General features: G+C 45.6%; 1 protein-coding gene across 2 annotated transcripts; it reads left to right on the top strand.

Annotated features, from left to right (window-relative positions):
• Positions 1–7: 7 nt before the first annotated feature.
• LOC135401367 (T-complex protein 11-like protein 1) lies at positions 8–16,053 on the top strand. Of its 2 annotated transcripts, none has more exons than XM_064633739.1 (10): positions 8–183; positions 9,087–9,317; positions 9,478–9,592; positions 9,775–9,895; positions 9,967–10,187; positions 11,063–11,199; positions 11,351–11,550; positions 11,847–12,031; positions 12,215–12,387; positions 14,468–16,053. In XM_064633739.1, exons 2-10 carry the CDS (start codon positions 9,089–9,091, stop codon positions 14,665–14,667), a joined length of 1,581 nt encoding a protein of 526 aa, XP_064489809.1. In that variant the 5' UTR covers positions 8–183; positions 9,087–9,088; the 3' UTR covers positions 14,668–16,053. The 2 variants fall into 2 exon arrangements, with proteins under 2 accessions (XP_064489809.1, XP_064489810.1); XM_064633740.1 differs by having other exon boundaries at positions 9,058–9,317.
• Positions 16,054–16,753: the final 700 nt, after the last annotated feature.

Below are 16,753 nucleotides of genomic sequence, written 5' to 3'. Positions count from 1 at the left end.
TGACGTAATATCCTGTGTAAACTTCCTATCATCTGTTGGTTTGGCTCGCACGGCGTGTAGGAAGCTGGTGTTGTAGTGCTTCCTCGAACAACGCACACATTTATGCTACAAAATTGTCAGGAAACCGAAGACAAAGTGGACATTAGTCTACAGCTGCTACATTGCCTTACCAGAACACAGAAGGTAAGTGTAGTGAAAATGCTTACGAGATGTCTTACGAAACCGGACGCTTCTTCCTATACGAATGTACTGCGCAGACTGCGCAGCATTATACATCATTCGTCAAAACCTTTGTATAGACACTGTTCAATTAATTCTCTGAGTTGTCCGTACCTATAACTGTGTTATGTAATGATGAATACGAAGGAGTTGCTTCTATGACGTTAATTTTACTAGCAAGGATCTCCTTATCCCCAGGCTTTTGGCGCTCCTGCATTGGACATTGTTAGACAGAGCAATCGCGAGCAGAGGCGCGTTATCAGGCAGTTCAGAATTGAGCAGTTTTCCTTTTCCTTTTACACTGTGATTTTCTCGCTCTGCTCTTCAATGTTACATATTTCACCACAGCTCGAATTCCACCAACTGTTCCACGAACCCAGCTTTTTCGCACAGCATCGCATCGCATCGCGCACGAAACTACTTAACCCATATCATTTTTCGGCAGGCCAGGGATCCTTACGTCAACCCCGAGATCTCCCAAAATATACTCCAGCGCGCCCCTACAAATAATGCAAAAATAAAAAGTGGGTCACAGGGAAGCTTTTTTTAAAGAGCTAGCATCAGCTGAGCGCGCGATGATTCCGCTTGAGTACACACCTAAAACTGCCCCAAATCAGTGTACGCTGAATACCGTTATTTGGCAACATTCAAACAAGGACGCTAACTCTTTTTTTGCTGCCTAGTCTTGGCACTGAAGATATAGATAGCCACTGTTGCAATGTGATACGTCAAAGTTCCAGAATGGCGCATTGTTACCTGCAGCATTTCGTGCGGAACACGCTTTTCTGCGATGTGATGTGATGTGATGTGATGTGCGATTCACAGTGCCGCCGTGTTCCAGGGGAGCATAATACACTTTCATCCCTCTCACTCACAGCGCGTCTGCGTGAATCACATCAAATAATCATAATTACGATGCCTTGGTGTCGGATTTGCGATGCAGGCGCTGTGGCTGTATTGCAGCGGCGTGCGCAAAAAACGACCGGCGCTAAACCACTTGCCGTAATAGCACTTTCGGAAGCCAGTCGTTGGGCTCTATACAACTACTCAACAATTTGCGGATTTTAAATATTTTCTATTTTATTTTGTAGGACACCCTGCACGTGGGTGTACGCATAACGAGCAGACGCTTGAGCCCAGATGGTTTTAGCACCGTTAATAAAGTGGCTTGCGTCGAACCGTATCAACCGAAATCAATCGGTGGATAGGATTCTCAGTCACACACGACTGCGATATTGGTCCCGATAAGCACGATAACCTTACCAACAGTTTGCTAAAACTATATACCTATTATTAATGTCGAATTGAAAGCTAAATGTACTCCATATTAATATTCCCAAGCTCAAAAGGCTCATAACATACATAGGATATCATGAGTGCAAAGACTGAAGGATGTTCCTCGGGTACCGTTTTCTTCCTTGCATGATGCTTGGTATCATTACAGAACATCGGTGTAAGACTAGGTAGAAACCCATAAAAGCCATGGATTTGTCGTCGCTGGTCGTACCTTGCCGCTATTATGTCCACAAGCAGGTTCGTACTCCTACGCTCGGTCTGAGGCATAAAGTGCGCAGTTTCATTCCATTATACCGAGGTAATCTGCATATGGGAAGATGACGCCGTTCCTGGAAACAGGGATCCATTTCCGCGTAGGCTGTCCCGCACCGGAAGGTATATAAGCTCCGGAAGCCTGGCCATTGGCCTCACATGCCCCTCCGTGGGTGACATTATACCGTTTGTTATTCAGGATGAGCACGTTACAAGATCTACTGGCGAGGCCCACTGAAATGAGGACTGCAGTGCGTCTTACATTGCATTGTTTGACGTGGGTTGCTTCTGCGGAGCCGTTACGAGTGAACAACGGGTGAACAAGAGCAAAAAAAAAAACGAGTGCAAGCTACACAAGAACAGTGCGTATTCCGTGGTGCTGAAAGTGAGACAGAGACTTCCGGAAGGGACTTGGCAGCTCCACCAATCTGCATGAATCGCCTCATACGGCTTCTGGAAATGTACATGTTCGATCTGCGCTTCAAACCTCTGGGGAAAAATTCAAACTGAAACACAGTGAAATGTTGAAAAGTGAATGGGGAAAATTCAATTCCAAATTCTGCGGCGAAAATTCTCCCGGCTCTTCGCTCTATTACCTAACCTTATGAGCCGCCCGGCGCCTCCTCTGGAAAGGTCCCTGTTGCACCAGCATGTTGATGACACGTTAAAGTTCGCAGCCTTATAGCCAAATGACTTCCATCGTGCCATATCACAGCACATGGCATGGGCCAAGGGAATTGTATTGTATATACCATCCCATACATCGTTCGCTTGTGATACGGTCTGTTGGTCGAGGAATGACAACGGCCACAATACCGTGTAGGAGTATAGCAGCCAACATCCTCCACACTGTATAGTGCTGGCCGCACCGAAGAGCTCTTCCACATGGCTCACACGTTACGAGGACCAGAACAGCGGTTCAGACAGAGAAAAGCGAAGCGATATTGCGTAAGGAGGCAGACAAAAACATTTCCATACTCACCGTATGCGCTTTACAGCCTACAGAGAAGTCAAGGTAAACATCAAGTGAAAACGAATCTGGGTTGATCGAAATGATGGATAAACCAACCATTTCGCCAGGACTCCATACGGAACGATACTATCACAATCCTACACTGCCGTATACAAGGATTACGTATTCAAAATCTCCATATCGCTCTTTGCTTCCGTCTTGCGTCAACTTCTCAGCCTTTTTTTTTTCTTCTTCTTTCTTTTTTTTTTTTGTTGCCCACTAATTCAGCTTTGGAACATTTTCTCTGTGTGGGCCTTCCCCCTTTTGTTGTTTTGTGTATAGACGATTATAGACTCGCTTTCTCAAAACATTAGTGCACTATCACCAACAATGCGATCCGCGCTTGTCTAAGTGGACTACTTCCACTGGAAATTCTCCAGCATCTCTGAAGAGTTTATTTGAACTTGGTTGCTCTTGTGCCATAACGCAACAAAACAACGAACTTCTCTGCGGAGTTATTTTAGCTCTGTTTGTTTATTCCCGTTCCTAAAAGAACCTGCCCACCCCTGCATACAAAATAATGTAGAGAATAGAGATTTGCATTTGCATGACATGCACAATAATATTCGTGCGTGAATATTATCTTCTTTGCCGCTTAGCATCTTTGGATTAGACATGCCTCGGTTTGCAATTTGAGGCCCCTCAAACCTTTTGAGAGTCCTGAAGTGTGCAGGATCCATTCGAGCAGTTTGGACAGTTTGGCGTAATTTTTATGCAGTCTTTGATATTGTCCGATTACAGCATCTCATACGGCAAACTCAGTTAAACTTCATTATAGGCCTCAGTGTACCTTTAAGCTTGTTGTCAAGAGTATACTACTGCTACATAAACAACAGCTCCCCTATTGTTCGGACATCGACATGTATAACGCGGTTCCACGACAAACTCCTGTATGTCCAATGTGGACAGCCTTCGACAGGTTCGCTATATACCTCGATGACCTTCTACGGTGAGAACGCTCGCGTGGGCAGAACCGCGTCTGGTATAGACGAACGACCCTATCGAGATGCCAAAGATATACCCTTTCGAGTGAGCGCGGTTGCCACGGGCAAGCTCGTTGCTGAATCATGCCAACCTTGACATTCGTGACTGCGCGCGCTGTACCAGTCGGGCATGTCAAGCTGTCAGAGGAGAGATACAACGAAGCAGTTGCAGATAATTATTAGTGCGTGAACGTCTAGCTGCGTCTCGTTCATTAGGCTACTTTCGAGACATTTTTTTTTTTAATTCCCGTGTTATCGCCGCGAAGCAACTGCGTACAGACGTAGACAGATTCGGAGAGGACAGCAGAAAGGCGTGGGGGGAGACGAGGGGGGGGGTAGTATTGCGTCCTGGGCCGACTTCAGGGGGAACTGTGACGACGTTCGTCTGGAAAGTCTGCCGAAAATACCAATGTGAAAACCTCAGATAGCACAGCCGGATTCGAACCCACCACCATGACGCTGGTCCGAGACATTTTGGTGGTGTTCCTTCTCCGATCTTCCATCGGTTTGTCCATAGGCTTGTTCGGCTGCCCAGAGGGCGCCCTCGCTCACTGCCATCAGTGCCACCTGTGGTGGCAAGGATAAGTTATGGCCACCATTTATTTCAGTTATTTCGCAGTTTCCTGCAGTTGTTTCATCAGGCGTTGTACATATTCACTGAGGTAGGTCGAACACAAGACAGAATTCAAGCGACGACGTGTGAAATCGCCAACGTCGTCATCTACGCTTGTAGAATATGCTGGAAAACTTTTCCTCCGCCCGCCACCAGGGAAGAAAGCCGGCGCCAGTGTCGCCGTGCACAGGTATACTCTTAGTGAAACTGTGATTCAATAGGGCTTCTCTCCTCACCGATTGGTCACTTTACTTTCACAAAATTTCCACGGGCAATGGCAAACAGTACAGCCTTTGGCGACGAAGTACCCCAATCCTCATCATCGGCATAAAGTTGTTGTGCTTCAAGAATTCCGTTCCAGACCAGCATGACGTCTCGGTCAGCTTCCTTCGCTGTCAGAAGAAATCTAAAAGGACTAAACTCTGTGACAGGGCCTCCAGACAAATATTAGTCAACTACTAATTAAGTTACTAATCAACTAACGAAACTGCAGGTTGAGATGTTGTCCGAACTGGAAACTTTTTTTGTCAGAACAGCATTTTGTGCACAATCGTTTATACTTCGAGCGAATCACAGTTCGAGAAAAGACAACGGAGCGCACGGTGCTCCCCGCAGTCCAATAAGGGCGTTCCGCTTAGCTTTCTCGACGCATCAAGTTATCTCGGCAATCAACGAACATAGCCCCCCTGGACAATGTATAGATGATGATGTATTTCTGTACATGATTCATCCTGGTCGGTGACCATATGAAATCTCCTGGCGGGCGAGATGTCATGAGTACTTCGCACCACGTGACCTTAGACAAGGCCAAGGCTGATCGAACTCACGAATTCCGCAATGGCTACTGCATGTGCGAATGATGTGATCTCACTTTTACTATTTGATTTATTCTTCTTGATTTCTTTTTTTTTCTACGATGTCCATATGTGTTTCGAGCTGCAGAGAGGGCAGGAAAAATGTTGTGCAGCGTGTCGTTTGCTCATAAAAGGCAGTATCTCTACGGTCATCCACAATGGCTTCGTTTCCTGCCTGCCGACCTCTCACGCTGTGTCATCTTTTCCGCTTTATGTGCGTCTTCCACACCAACAACGCGCTCTTTCGCGTTACAAGTCGCCACGGAGATTCAGAACGGGGCGGAAACGACGGACGACTTCGAGCAAGTCCATTACCCGCCATCCGTACACTGTGTCACGGGGTCAACGCCACAATGCGTTGAAAGACGCGGTGTAAGATTGCGCTTTTGGCCACCGCATGTATAGAAACAGCGCCTTTAATGATACAGCGAACAATCAGTAGCTCGACAACTCTGTGGGCTGGACAGAGTTTGGTGAGACCAATTTTTTTTTTTTTTTTTTTTTTTTGCGGCCATCATCCATACCAAGCCAGTTTAGAACAGTGCCAGAACGGGGCTGTTACGTCTGTCAACATTGTTGTGGATATTCCTGTAGAGTGGGCTCGAAAAGGTACGAAGCATCACAAAAAATGCTCACGAATCCCGTGAAATGCCCCTAATTAAATGTGTCGTTTTCGGCTTCGGCGTCTTGTGCGACGAATAACATGAGCTCTCGCGAAGGAACGAGAGCGCAGCGCACCGTGAGAGGCCTTTCATTTCGAAACTCTCCAAGCTCTCAACTCCTTCAAAGAGCGTGTAAGCAAATGACGGAAATCCGCTCAGAATCCCGTTCGAAAGGCGAATGAGGTGACTACTGTAGTGACGTAGCCAGCGCGGCTGAAGCAGCTTTAGCTGTAGCAGACGAATTTTCGGTGGCCAATGAGTGCTTACGGCTCTTCGCAGGTCTGCTGACGTCAGGCGAGGAGGTCGGGCCGATGGCTGCTTTCTTCGGGCGCTTTTGTAAATTAGTTTGTGCAGTGATAGGACATCGCACGTCAGAAATATTGTGCATTGTGGTTCCCTATAGACTGCTTGATGAATGCAACAGGGTTCTGAGCAATGTTAAATGTCACTCCCTTGCTCCTTTAAAGACCATGTGAAGGAGGAAAGAGGAACAAGCTCTGCGTTCCTATAATATTGAACTGGCGTGAACCATTCCATGCGAGTGTGTGGTAGCTTCAGGTCCTGCCACCGGCTGTGCTGTCTCATGTCTGCCCTGAGTTTTCCTACAGTCTTTTCAGACGGATTCTGAATAGTTCTCTCTGAAGTCGGCCCAGGACACACTGTCTTCCTGCTGTCTTTTTTTTTTTTTTTTTTTTAATGATAGTAAGCCGCCCACAGTTGTTACGCGGGAACGTTCGGCTAGAGTTTGGCACGGCGGCACTGGCGCCGGCTTTCTTCCCTGGTGGCGGGCGGAGGAAAAGTTTTCCAGCATATTCTGCAAGCGTAGAGGACGATTTCACACGTTATCGCGTGAATTCTGTCTTGTGTTCGACCTACTTCAGTGAATGTGTACAATGCCCGATTAAATAACTGCAGGAAACTACGAAATAACTGAAATAACTGCTGGAAATAACTTACCCTTGCCACCACAGGTGGCGCTGATGTCAGTGAGCGAGGACGCCCCCCTGGGCAGCCGAACGACCCCAGGATGTTTGCGAGTCTTGGCGTCCATTTCTGCTCATCGAAGTTCACTTAACTCCCCGTGCTTATTATTTCAATGAACTTTGTCGAGAAGTTGCAAAGCAATGCGCCGGCAAATCAAATTGAGTGTGGAGCAGAATTTATTAGCACACCGAAACATGACATCTGAAGGGGTTGGGCCCGGTTTCACCAACGCTGGTTAACTTTGAACCGAGATTAAGGGTTGCTAAAATTAGCACTCAGTAAACCTCTCCCTGTTTGTAAACAAATGACGTCATAGTGATAAACTGATGTTCTGAGGCTGGAACGACATAGAAGGGACAGATACCTACAGCTGGCTAACCTTTTCAGTGACTTTCATCTTTCATCGTTGACGTCATAGTGTTCGACAGCGCCACCAGTTTGGTAGAGTTGAACTACGCTCGAAGCTAGGGGCGAGCAAGGTCGCGCCCGAAAGCCACGGTCTTGAGGGGATTACGATGGCCCCTGAAAGGGACGCGACCTTCGGTCCTACTTTTCATCCAACAGGAGGCAGCGAACAAGTGCCCATTCGTGGAACCCAGCCCTCCCCTTCCGATTTGTTTCGGTTTCAGTCTGTCTACCAACGTCATGATAACGTTTCTCGGGTAGAGGTTTATTCTTTTTTACAAACACTAGTCGGTGACGTGACGAATGTTTCAGTGACAGTAAGGTCCGGTCTGCTAAAGTGAACACCCAATTCTTTTTTACAAGTAGTAGTAGTTGGTGACGTGATAGAAGTCTAAACTTGCGACAAAACCGGAAATCAATACGAGCTTGTGTTCGTCACTTCGCTACCTGGTTCCTGCCGAGATGGGATGCTGCGCCGGTACTGCAGTGAAGCTTGCATCGGACGCGGAATGTTCGCATCAGATCGCGTGTCGGCGTGGCGCAGAAAGAAGAGAATGAAGTCAGAAAAAGTGCGCGTCCGTCTGTCTATAGTGGTATCACGTGATGTAAATCCCTCTCTCCACTCCCCCTTGCGAAGTCGCTGTGGTGTCACGTGATACGCGGCTTCTTCCCTTCCCCCTTTCTGCGAGGATCGCACGACGCGTTTGAGAGTTTGCCTCGGTGTCTGGCGCTATCGATGGTTGAGACGACCACTTGACTGTCGGTAGCTTTCCTCAAAACTATCGATAGTTTGCGGGCGCGAAACGCAAATTCCGAAGGTTTTCTTTTCATTCAAAAGAAAAACATTTAGCTGTAGTTTTTAGCATTCTGCCAAACGCTTTGAAATGTGGCAGCTCCATAGGGCCATCACGTGGCTATGTCACGTGGTGGCCAGAGGTGGGCACCCTCACGAGGGCTTGTGAGGGTGAGGGTTCCCTCACCCTTACCTCACCCTCACCCCACGACATTTGAGGTGAGGTGAGGTGAGGGCCAATTTTTCTGGTGATGTTTGAGGTGAAGTGAGGAAAATCTTCAAAAAAAATGAGGTGAGGTGAGGAAAACTATGAACGCGCACTTTATGAAAACTTTTTCCGCGCGTACACGGGATATATTTCCTTCTTTTTGCAGCTTCTGTCTCTCACCTGGGCGGGGACTGTCCTCCTCTCTCGCCGGTGATACGCGCAAGTTTTACGGGTATAACAATCGTTCCACGAAGCGTTTTCTGTGATTGATTAGGCCAAATCTGCCAAAAAAAAAAGAACGACTAAGCAATTTCACGAGTTCATTGACAGTCACGCAAAGCCAAACGCGACTTCAATGATGAAGATTATTCAATCCCTGCGAATGTCACATCGAATACACGAATAGCTTGAAAAAATTGAGGTGAGATGAGGAAAAGTCTCAAAAACTCCTTTGAGGTGAGGGGGGGTGAAGAAAATTTTCAAAAAATTTTTTGAGGGTAGGTGAGGAAAAATTTTCAAAAATTTTTTGAGGTGAGGTGAGGAAAATTTTTCTCCCAGAAAATTGAGGTGAGCGCGAGGCTTGTGAGGACAAACGCCCACCTCTGGTGGTGGCTGGCCCAATAAAGTCATAGACCAACATAGTACGTAGTAGGACCTGCAAAGCTATTGCCTTAATAAGTGAACACAATAAGTACACGTGCACACTATCCGTAAATTACGTTGTTAGCCCCGTCACAATCCAACAGTGCTGCATAGAGTTTGAACATTTATTGCAGGAAATACGAGGCTTCCTTGTTCTATGCAGACATGGCAGAAAAGGAATCATCGGAAGATGTTCCAAAGCGACCAGCTACTAGCAAAGCGAGAGACATTCCTGTTAAGGAAGGTGCTCGCTTTCGATCGCCCAGTCAAAGTAGTAATGGTGACACCGGGGACGGACACTCGCCACACCGTGAGGATGCGAATCCGGCAAAGAAGCAGCATTGTGCCACCAATGTCCCACCACCCTTGAATGCGACACCAGGATATGTACCAGGTAAGTTACTGGGAATATCGGCAAAGCCTGAGTCTGTTCATGTGGGTTATTTCTTGACAGCAACATTTTGGAACTATTCATTTGACCTGTACACGATTAAGTAGATTAAGACACGCAGACACTTTGAATGTAGGAGGGCCCAAGACTGGTTTATTTGCAGAATCACCTCCGAAATTTGTAACACTGAATCAGATCATGGGAAACATGCACTTGGCACACGAGATCGCTATGGATGGCAATTTCCAGTTGAAGCAGGCGGAGTTTCCCGAACGCAGGTGAGCGTGTTGTGCCCAGTAGCAGATGTTGAGAATCGGGAGAAGCTAGGTTGCCAAACAAAAGCAACGATTCTATCATTACACAGTTGCTTTTGTGTTCACTACATCTTCGATTCAACAACAACAACACAGGAGCAATGTATTAAAATGGTTACACACATGCTTTGCTAATCGCCCTGCAGCTTGGAAAAAACTGTGAAGGAAATGGTTCACAAGGCGTACTGGAAAATCCTGGATGAGGAGCTTAAGGAAGACCCTCCAAAGTATGGGCATGCGCTGAAACTTCTAGAAGAAATGAGAGAGGTAGAGTCGTTTATTCATTGTGCTGCAGCGAACCTGTAACCTACATGGTCCTTTTGTGCCCATCTTTCCAGAGCTTGCTTGATCTTCTGATGCCTCATAATGTGCGACTACGGGCTGAGATTGAAGAAGTATTAGATATGCACCTCATAAAGCAACAAGTGGAGCACGGGGCATTGGATTTTGACCGCTACGGAAGATTTGTTATTTCTGTTATGGCTAGAATTTGTGCACCTTTCCGAGACGAAAGCGTCCGAAAGCTCTTGGACATTAGGGAACCTGTAGCACTTTTCAGGTACAGTGAAATTTGTTCAGAATTTTGTTATATCCTGGCGTAACGACATCGACGTTACAGTCACCGATCTCTCTGGAATCATTTTTGATACAGCACGAGCACGATCGTGAATGATGCGCATGTATACATGTAGGCTTTTTGTTGTCATACAATTTAAGTATTTCTTGTCGTTTATGTAGCTGACACTCTAAAACAAATTTGTGTAACATTTGGCATTACAGTTTACTGTAGTGTTAAATTAATTAAATTAATGCGTGTACAAGAAACACTGTAGAACAGTGTCAAAGTTCCGAAAGTGAGGGAAGTAAGAAACTGGTTAAACGGTTAGGGGTGTCGAATTTATTAACGACAAGCCTTCATGCAACAACTTTGTACTTCCATGCACGAAAGCATGTTGTCATTACATTTGATGCTGCTAACCCTTTAACCAGTTTTTAAATTAATGGAATTAATTACATTACATTAAAAGTCGCCACATTGAATTCCATGCCGAAACCTTGTGAAACTCTCCAACGGAGAGACCCCCCACACCTTTTTTTTTTTTTTCATCTTGTACAGCTTCGGACAAAAGTTTATGGAACACCGGGTTCTCGCATTTCTCCACTGGAGCAATACCCTGGCGGTAAACATGAGCAGCCACAACTATTGAGAGATGGATAGAATAGAGCCGGTCACGCGTTTCTTATTTGTTCTCCTCCTGATAGCTACCAGGGGTCGCTCCGATGAAGAAATACGTCAAAGTTGTGTTCAGTAAACTTTTGACTGCAACCCATGTTCTTTCTTTCCTATGTCTCTTACAGTGCTGACATGTAAAAGTGAACAGTTAATTAATGCATGTCAGTACATTTCTGGATTTTTTTATTTTTTTATTTAAGAGGGATTATAGAACTGCTTCAAGAATTTCATTTGGATAATGCTAATTTCCTGATCCGTCAAGTGAGGCCGTACATCCAAGCTCATTCTGCATCGTATGAGCAGGAGAAGTTCAAGGAGTACCTTGAAACTCAGTCAGGTATGTGTGGATACATACATACCTCTGTTTTCTAAATGTATGTTTATTATTATTATAGTACCACGTACGGCCTAAACGATGTCACCTATTGCCTCTGATTGGTGCTGGATGTTTAGCCTGGAGCTTACGTACATCCTTTTGTGCCCTACAGGTATTAATCCTGACCAAGATACAGTTAAAGCCACCCGTGCATGGCTCAAGAGGAGCTTTGATGAGCTTTGTGAGGCCAAATCGCAACACAGCCCCGACCCCGTGAGCAACAAAACTTCCAAGGGACCAAGTTTTGCTCGGGTCCTTTCCAGGGCCTACATGAAACTTCTCTGCTGGAATGAAGACTGGGAATACCCAGAGGTAAATGATACAGAAAAAAATGCTGGAGTTGGATGCAGAACATAACCTTTGAAAGTATGCTAGCTAGCATACTTTCAAAGGTTATGGCACAGCCTGAACACTATTGCTTACCTTACTGCTTGTCTTGTGCTGATGGCATAATGATGTCGTATATGTCATTCTTTATATACTCGCACATGCTGACAATGAGAATACACCAGATTTCTAACAATTGCGGTTGGGTCTAACAATTCGGGTTGAGTTTCCACCTCAGCTTCTCTGCGGTGACATCTCATGTGAGCTTCTTGTTCTCTTAGACGCTTGCTCTAGATCGGGCCCGATACACGGAGCTGGCGGAAAAGGTCCTTGAAGCAACGCTAGTGTCCAGTGTTCTACTGGTGACATACAGCATTGGTGGTATTGCACTGCAAAACATATCGGAATTCAAAGACGAGCTTAAAAGTCACGTTCAAGTTCTGCTTCAGGGTGCCTCCGAATGCAGGTATTTCTTATTAAGGTTGTGCGTTGGTGATTTCGTTTCTTTCTTTTCTTATCCTTCAGTGCTCCAATAACTGCTGTGACTTTCTAGTGCACGGCACTGGGATGGAACCGGCAGCTATTATTTTTCAGTGAACGGTGTAGATGCAGAATGTGGTTATGGATTTCGCATGCCTTACTATTGCAGTGAGGACGAACTCAAGGAGAAATTGAAGAATGTGGCTGAACAAGTGATTAAAGAAGTTCAGGAACGTCTTCAAAAACACGGCTACAATCCGATGCACTTCAGCCAGGAGCGACTTCTGTATGACAACGTGCAAGATGTTGCATCTTCAACGCATAGAGTCCGTGAGCTTCTCAGTAAGTACATACTTCTCATAAATGCCTTCCAGTAGTGTCTCTAACTCCAAGCACAGTATGGTGCAAGGAAAGGTTTGTAAGGACATTCCATCTGGATACGAACATTGTGTTTTTAAAATGCGAAAGGTCGACATCAAACTGCAGTTTGAATTTTCAGTAGCCACCAGAACGCTTTCAAATATGTGTTTTACGCATTGTATCCACTTCTTCAAGTGGAATCCTACCGCCAACAACCTGCTCATATGAGGTGATAAATATGGCACACGTATAATACAGTAAAACCCGCGGATAGCGATATCGCGTATAACGATGTCCCTCGTAAAACGATGGTTCATGATTTTACCGTCAAAATATACATTGGTTCCATGGGGAAACGACCCGCGTATAGCGATGGAGACCGCGGTTCCGATTGTAACGGCATATTATTGTTCAGATTGTAATGTCCGGATTGTAATGTCCGAATTTTGTAACGGCATAACGATGTTGGACGCTGTCCAGTGCGCGTAACCACGCGGCGATTTTCGCCGCGATAAGATACAGTAGAGTCTCGATGCTACGAATCTCACGGGGTAGCGGAAAAAATTCGTATCATCCGAAATTCACATCAACAGAATTAAACCAAAATAAAAATTGAAGCAAGAAAATAGACAGAGACTGTTCATTTTCCGATACTGTCAGAGAAAGGGTAGGTGGTAACGCTTTTGTGTCTCCGTGTTTGGCAACTGCTGCTCAAATTCGCGAGATGATTCAAAAGGCCTAGCACGTGCTTTCCACCCGCGAGTCGCGCGACAGTGTTCTAAAGCGAGCTTCTCCTAGAGCACAGAGGCGTTAGGTGAAGCCGACTTGCGGAATGGTGACGCGATAGTGTTGCCAGAAGTTGTCCTGCTATGTTGTCTGGTACCCTCCACGAGTTCTGATCGCTGTTTTCCCAAGCCACTGAGATGTCACACAGCTTCGCGTTTTTTTTAGCATCTGTTTCATTTTCTTTGGCTACACACGGGGTGGCGTGCGACTTTTCCGGGACGCGCTATTTAGGTCAGCCCCCGTTTAACGATGTACCCCGTATAACGATAGAATTCACGATTACCGTCAATATCGTTATACGCGGGTTTCACTTACTGTGTTTCCATGCACACCCCACAAAAAACTCCACATTGTTATTCTCAGCATTCCGCTGACATTATGAATGTCTAGAAACAGAAAACGGTGTGTGGCAGTCAGGTCTCGGTTTTCATACTGTGTCTTGTTTAGTTTTTCTGTGTAATGATTTCGCCTTTCTCAGGCTGATTTGTTTGACATTCTGTAGAAAAACGGAGTAGTGAACACAAGCAGATAAGAAGGTACGGAACGAGGGTAACTAGAATTTGAGCGAGCCCCACTTTAAGGGAGAATCACTCTGAAGCTGTGCAGCTTTGTATGATCCACTGGGTGCATGGAAGTTGTGCCTCACAGCTGTTTTTGGTACATTTTAAGTACCCCAACTCACCCCTGCATAAACACTCCGACACGTTTTCAGGAGCTACAAAAGTTAACATAATGAATGAACACCAAGAAACACACGTATAGAACACACACGGGACAAGTGTTTTTCTTGTGTATTCTGTCTGTGTGTTTCTTAGCGTTCGCTCATTATGTTGACTTCTAACCGACACGCTCTCTTTGTTTTGTCTCTCCTTGCTACAAAAGTTTGTTATGCTTCGGGTAGGAGTGGTAAAGGGTGGAAGAACAGCAGAAGGACTGCATATGACTTAGACACTTACAAACAATGACTCGTGCAGAAATGTACACAGTACGAAAGCACATGGAAGACACAGAAATAGGAAGGCATGACCATAGTACTAGTCAGAAATCAGAATGCCCAGAAAACTGTACCAGAGCAAGTCACTGCTCCCCATACAAACTCAGATGGAATGTATAGAGGCATAGCAACAAGGGGTATGCTGTATCTTTAACTTTCAAAGGCACGAGTCAACGTTGTTCTCATGCTGGGCACCGTCCGCCCGAAAAGTTGATAGGGGCTTTGCTGCCTTGATCATACCTGCCGATTGTCACACATATTTGCACTGCTTTTGTACTTTAGGCTCTAGAATCCTGGAGTTTGTTGAGCTGGCTGTTTCATCATCATCTGTGGCAAACCCTACAAAGATACCACCAGGCCTTTCAGCGCTAGAGAAGGAATTGACGGCAATCACAGGGTCCTTCCTCAGGCTCGTTTCCCACAACAAGGCTGTACACTGCGAAATGTACGCAGATATCATCGCACGACTTAAAGAGTCGTAGGCAAAAAGGATGAAACCACAGGAATGTTGTTCAGAACATGATGCAGCGAGCTGCTATCGCAACCGGCTGTCATAGATTGCGCAGCCAAAAGCAATACCGGTGCACTCGTATGGTAAAGACCACACCGCAATGGAGCTATACCAGCGTAGCTGTGTAAGCTACTGTTTGAGAAATGCAGCTAATGACTGCTGCAAAAATTTCCAAATTGCGCACAGTAAATGTAAAAAGTTAACTTTTATGGTTCAATTTCCTGCCTTATTTAATTTTTTTTCTATCAAGTATCATATCATATAAATGGCAATGTACAGTCGCGCCTCGTTAATATGGACGGCTCAAAATGTAGACAATTTTTATTGGGACCAGATTTTTTTCTGTACATTTATATATACTTCGTTTTTGGACAATGGACAGGACAATATGGTACCAAACCTATACAGCTCTATGCAAAGGTGCCGATTGCGGGGGGGGGAGCTCCCCCGGAACTTTCCCAGGGGGTGCCAGGCCCCCTCCGGGAGGTCTACCCAGCTGACACTCAAGATAAAAGTTTCGAGGGACATCCTAAGAATCGCGTGTTTCATGCGAGTGATCATAAAAATACCTGTAAAAATTTGCCTCACAACGTCGCAGCACGGAATTCCCGACACCCTGCCCGACCTCTGTGCATAAAGGTGGGGATGTTGTGCAACGGCTCCCTCTGGCAGATTGAAAACTCTCGGCTTATGGCTCTATCTATTTCTGTGTCGTTATTATGGACATGTATCAGTATCGAATCGAGGGAACTTGCACATCATTGAGCAACACAGGAACGGGTCAAAACGAGGACATCGGAGTCGGAAGGCCCCTCAGGCAAGCAAGCTAGCAAGTTTCTCTTGCTGAGATCTTATATATTTTGAGTTGCACATCATTGTAAGCATGTGAACAACAGCCAAATTATGTTTTCCTTCGCACAATAAATTTTATGTTGTTTTTCTGGAATACTTGATAATATGAATGACCTGCTTCATGGACAGCTTTTTGTCGGGGACGAAAGTATCCATAATAACGAGGCATGACTGTATTTGTTCATGTGGTGCAAGGTCCAGTCCTAAGTACTAGAAAAACAAAAAAGGTATGGGAAACTAGACGGTGGTACGGCATGTGTCGACTTCCGTACAGCACTCCGTTCCATGGCTAATCGATCTTACGAATGTTTGAGGCTGGGAGCTTCACTCGTGACAGACCACAACAGACAGACTTTATAAAAGGGACGAGGTCATGAAGCTAAGCTACTATGAACCCATAATCTGACAAGCACTAACAAACGATAACTTGGTGCAGTATAGTGCTGTAGATGTCGTTCATTCAACTGCTTTTGTGTTTGAAATAAAAATGTCTTCTGAATAGTGATTGAGCCTTGAATGTTACGTGCTTACTGGATAAAAATGCGTTCCTGGAATATTTGGGTTTAGTAGAGAACACTGCGCACAGAGGTGACTTGTCGGGTTCCTTTCACCTTGTTAGTCTTCAGGATTGCTTTGCGTCCCATTCACCACCCTTTTTGTGTGTGCCCAGCACTTCTTCTGTTCGCAGGGTGACTACGAGCAGCGTGTTCTGCATGCTCAAGGCAGAGAGCTGCATCTCACAATTGCAGCCCTGTTTCATCAGGTCACAACAACAACAAGTAGGTAATGATGATGTAGAGGGATGTTTCGCCGCTGAGACGGCACCAAGTCACATTCATGCGTTTATCCTTTAATTCCCAGGCCTGAGAGACACACTCATCTTTAAAGTTTGTACCAACCTCTCCAATGATCAGTGTTGTACTCGTCCGAAACAGCATTGCTTCGTTTTGGCTGCCATAGGATGAATCAGGCTAGTGTACCGACTTCAGGTCGCCGACTTTTAACAATACAGTGGGAAGCAGAAGCTCCAGGAGTTAGAAAAAAAAAATCTCATGGCACGTGGAACATATTTTGTCTGAATGTGAAAACGTTTCAAGAGCCGGGACTTATCACAAGGGGGAAGAGTTTATGTAACAGCAATTTAATCGGACGTTTCGTCTCCCATGGCAGGGACGTCATTTTGGGGGCTCCACTATGGTTACCGT

This window comes from Ornithodoros turicata, chromosome 7 (genome assembly GCF_037126465.1).
Source record: "Ornithodoros turicata isolate Travis chromosome 7, ASM3712646v1, whole genome shotgun sequence".
Lineage (NCBI taxonomy): Eukaryota > Metazoa > Arthropoda > Arachnida > Ixodida > Argasidae > Ornithodoros > Ornithodoros turicata.
This window is presented reverse-complemented; position numbering and strand designations above follow the sequence as displayed.

Excerpts from the sequence above, each read along its gene's own strand:
- LOC135401367 (XM_064633739.1), top strand. The coding sequence starts at position 9,089 with ATGGCAGAAAAGGAATCATCGGAAGATGTTCCAAAGCGACCAGCTACT. Across the intron at positions 10,188-11,062 it reads GAACCTGTAGCACTTTTCAG|AGGGATTATAGAACTGCTTC; the intron begins GTACAGTGAAAT and ends TTTTTATTTAAG. Across the intron at positions 12,388-14,467 it reads TAGAGTCCGTGAGCTTCTCA|GCTCTAGAATCCTGGAGTTT; the intron begins GTAAGTACATAC and ends TTTGTACTTTAG.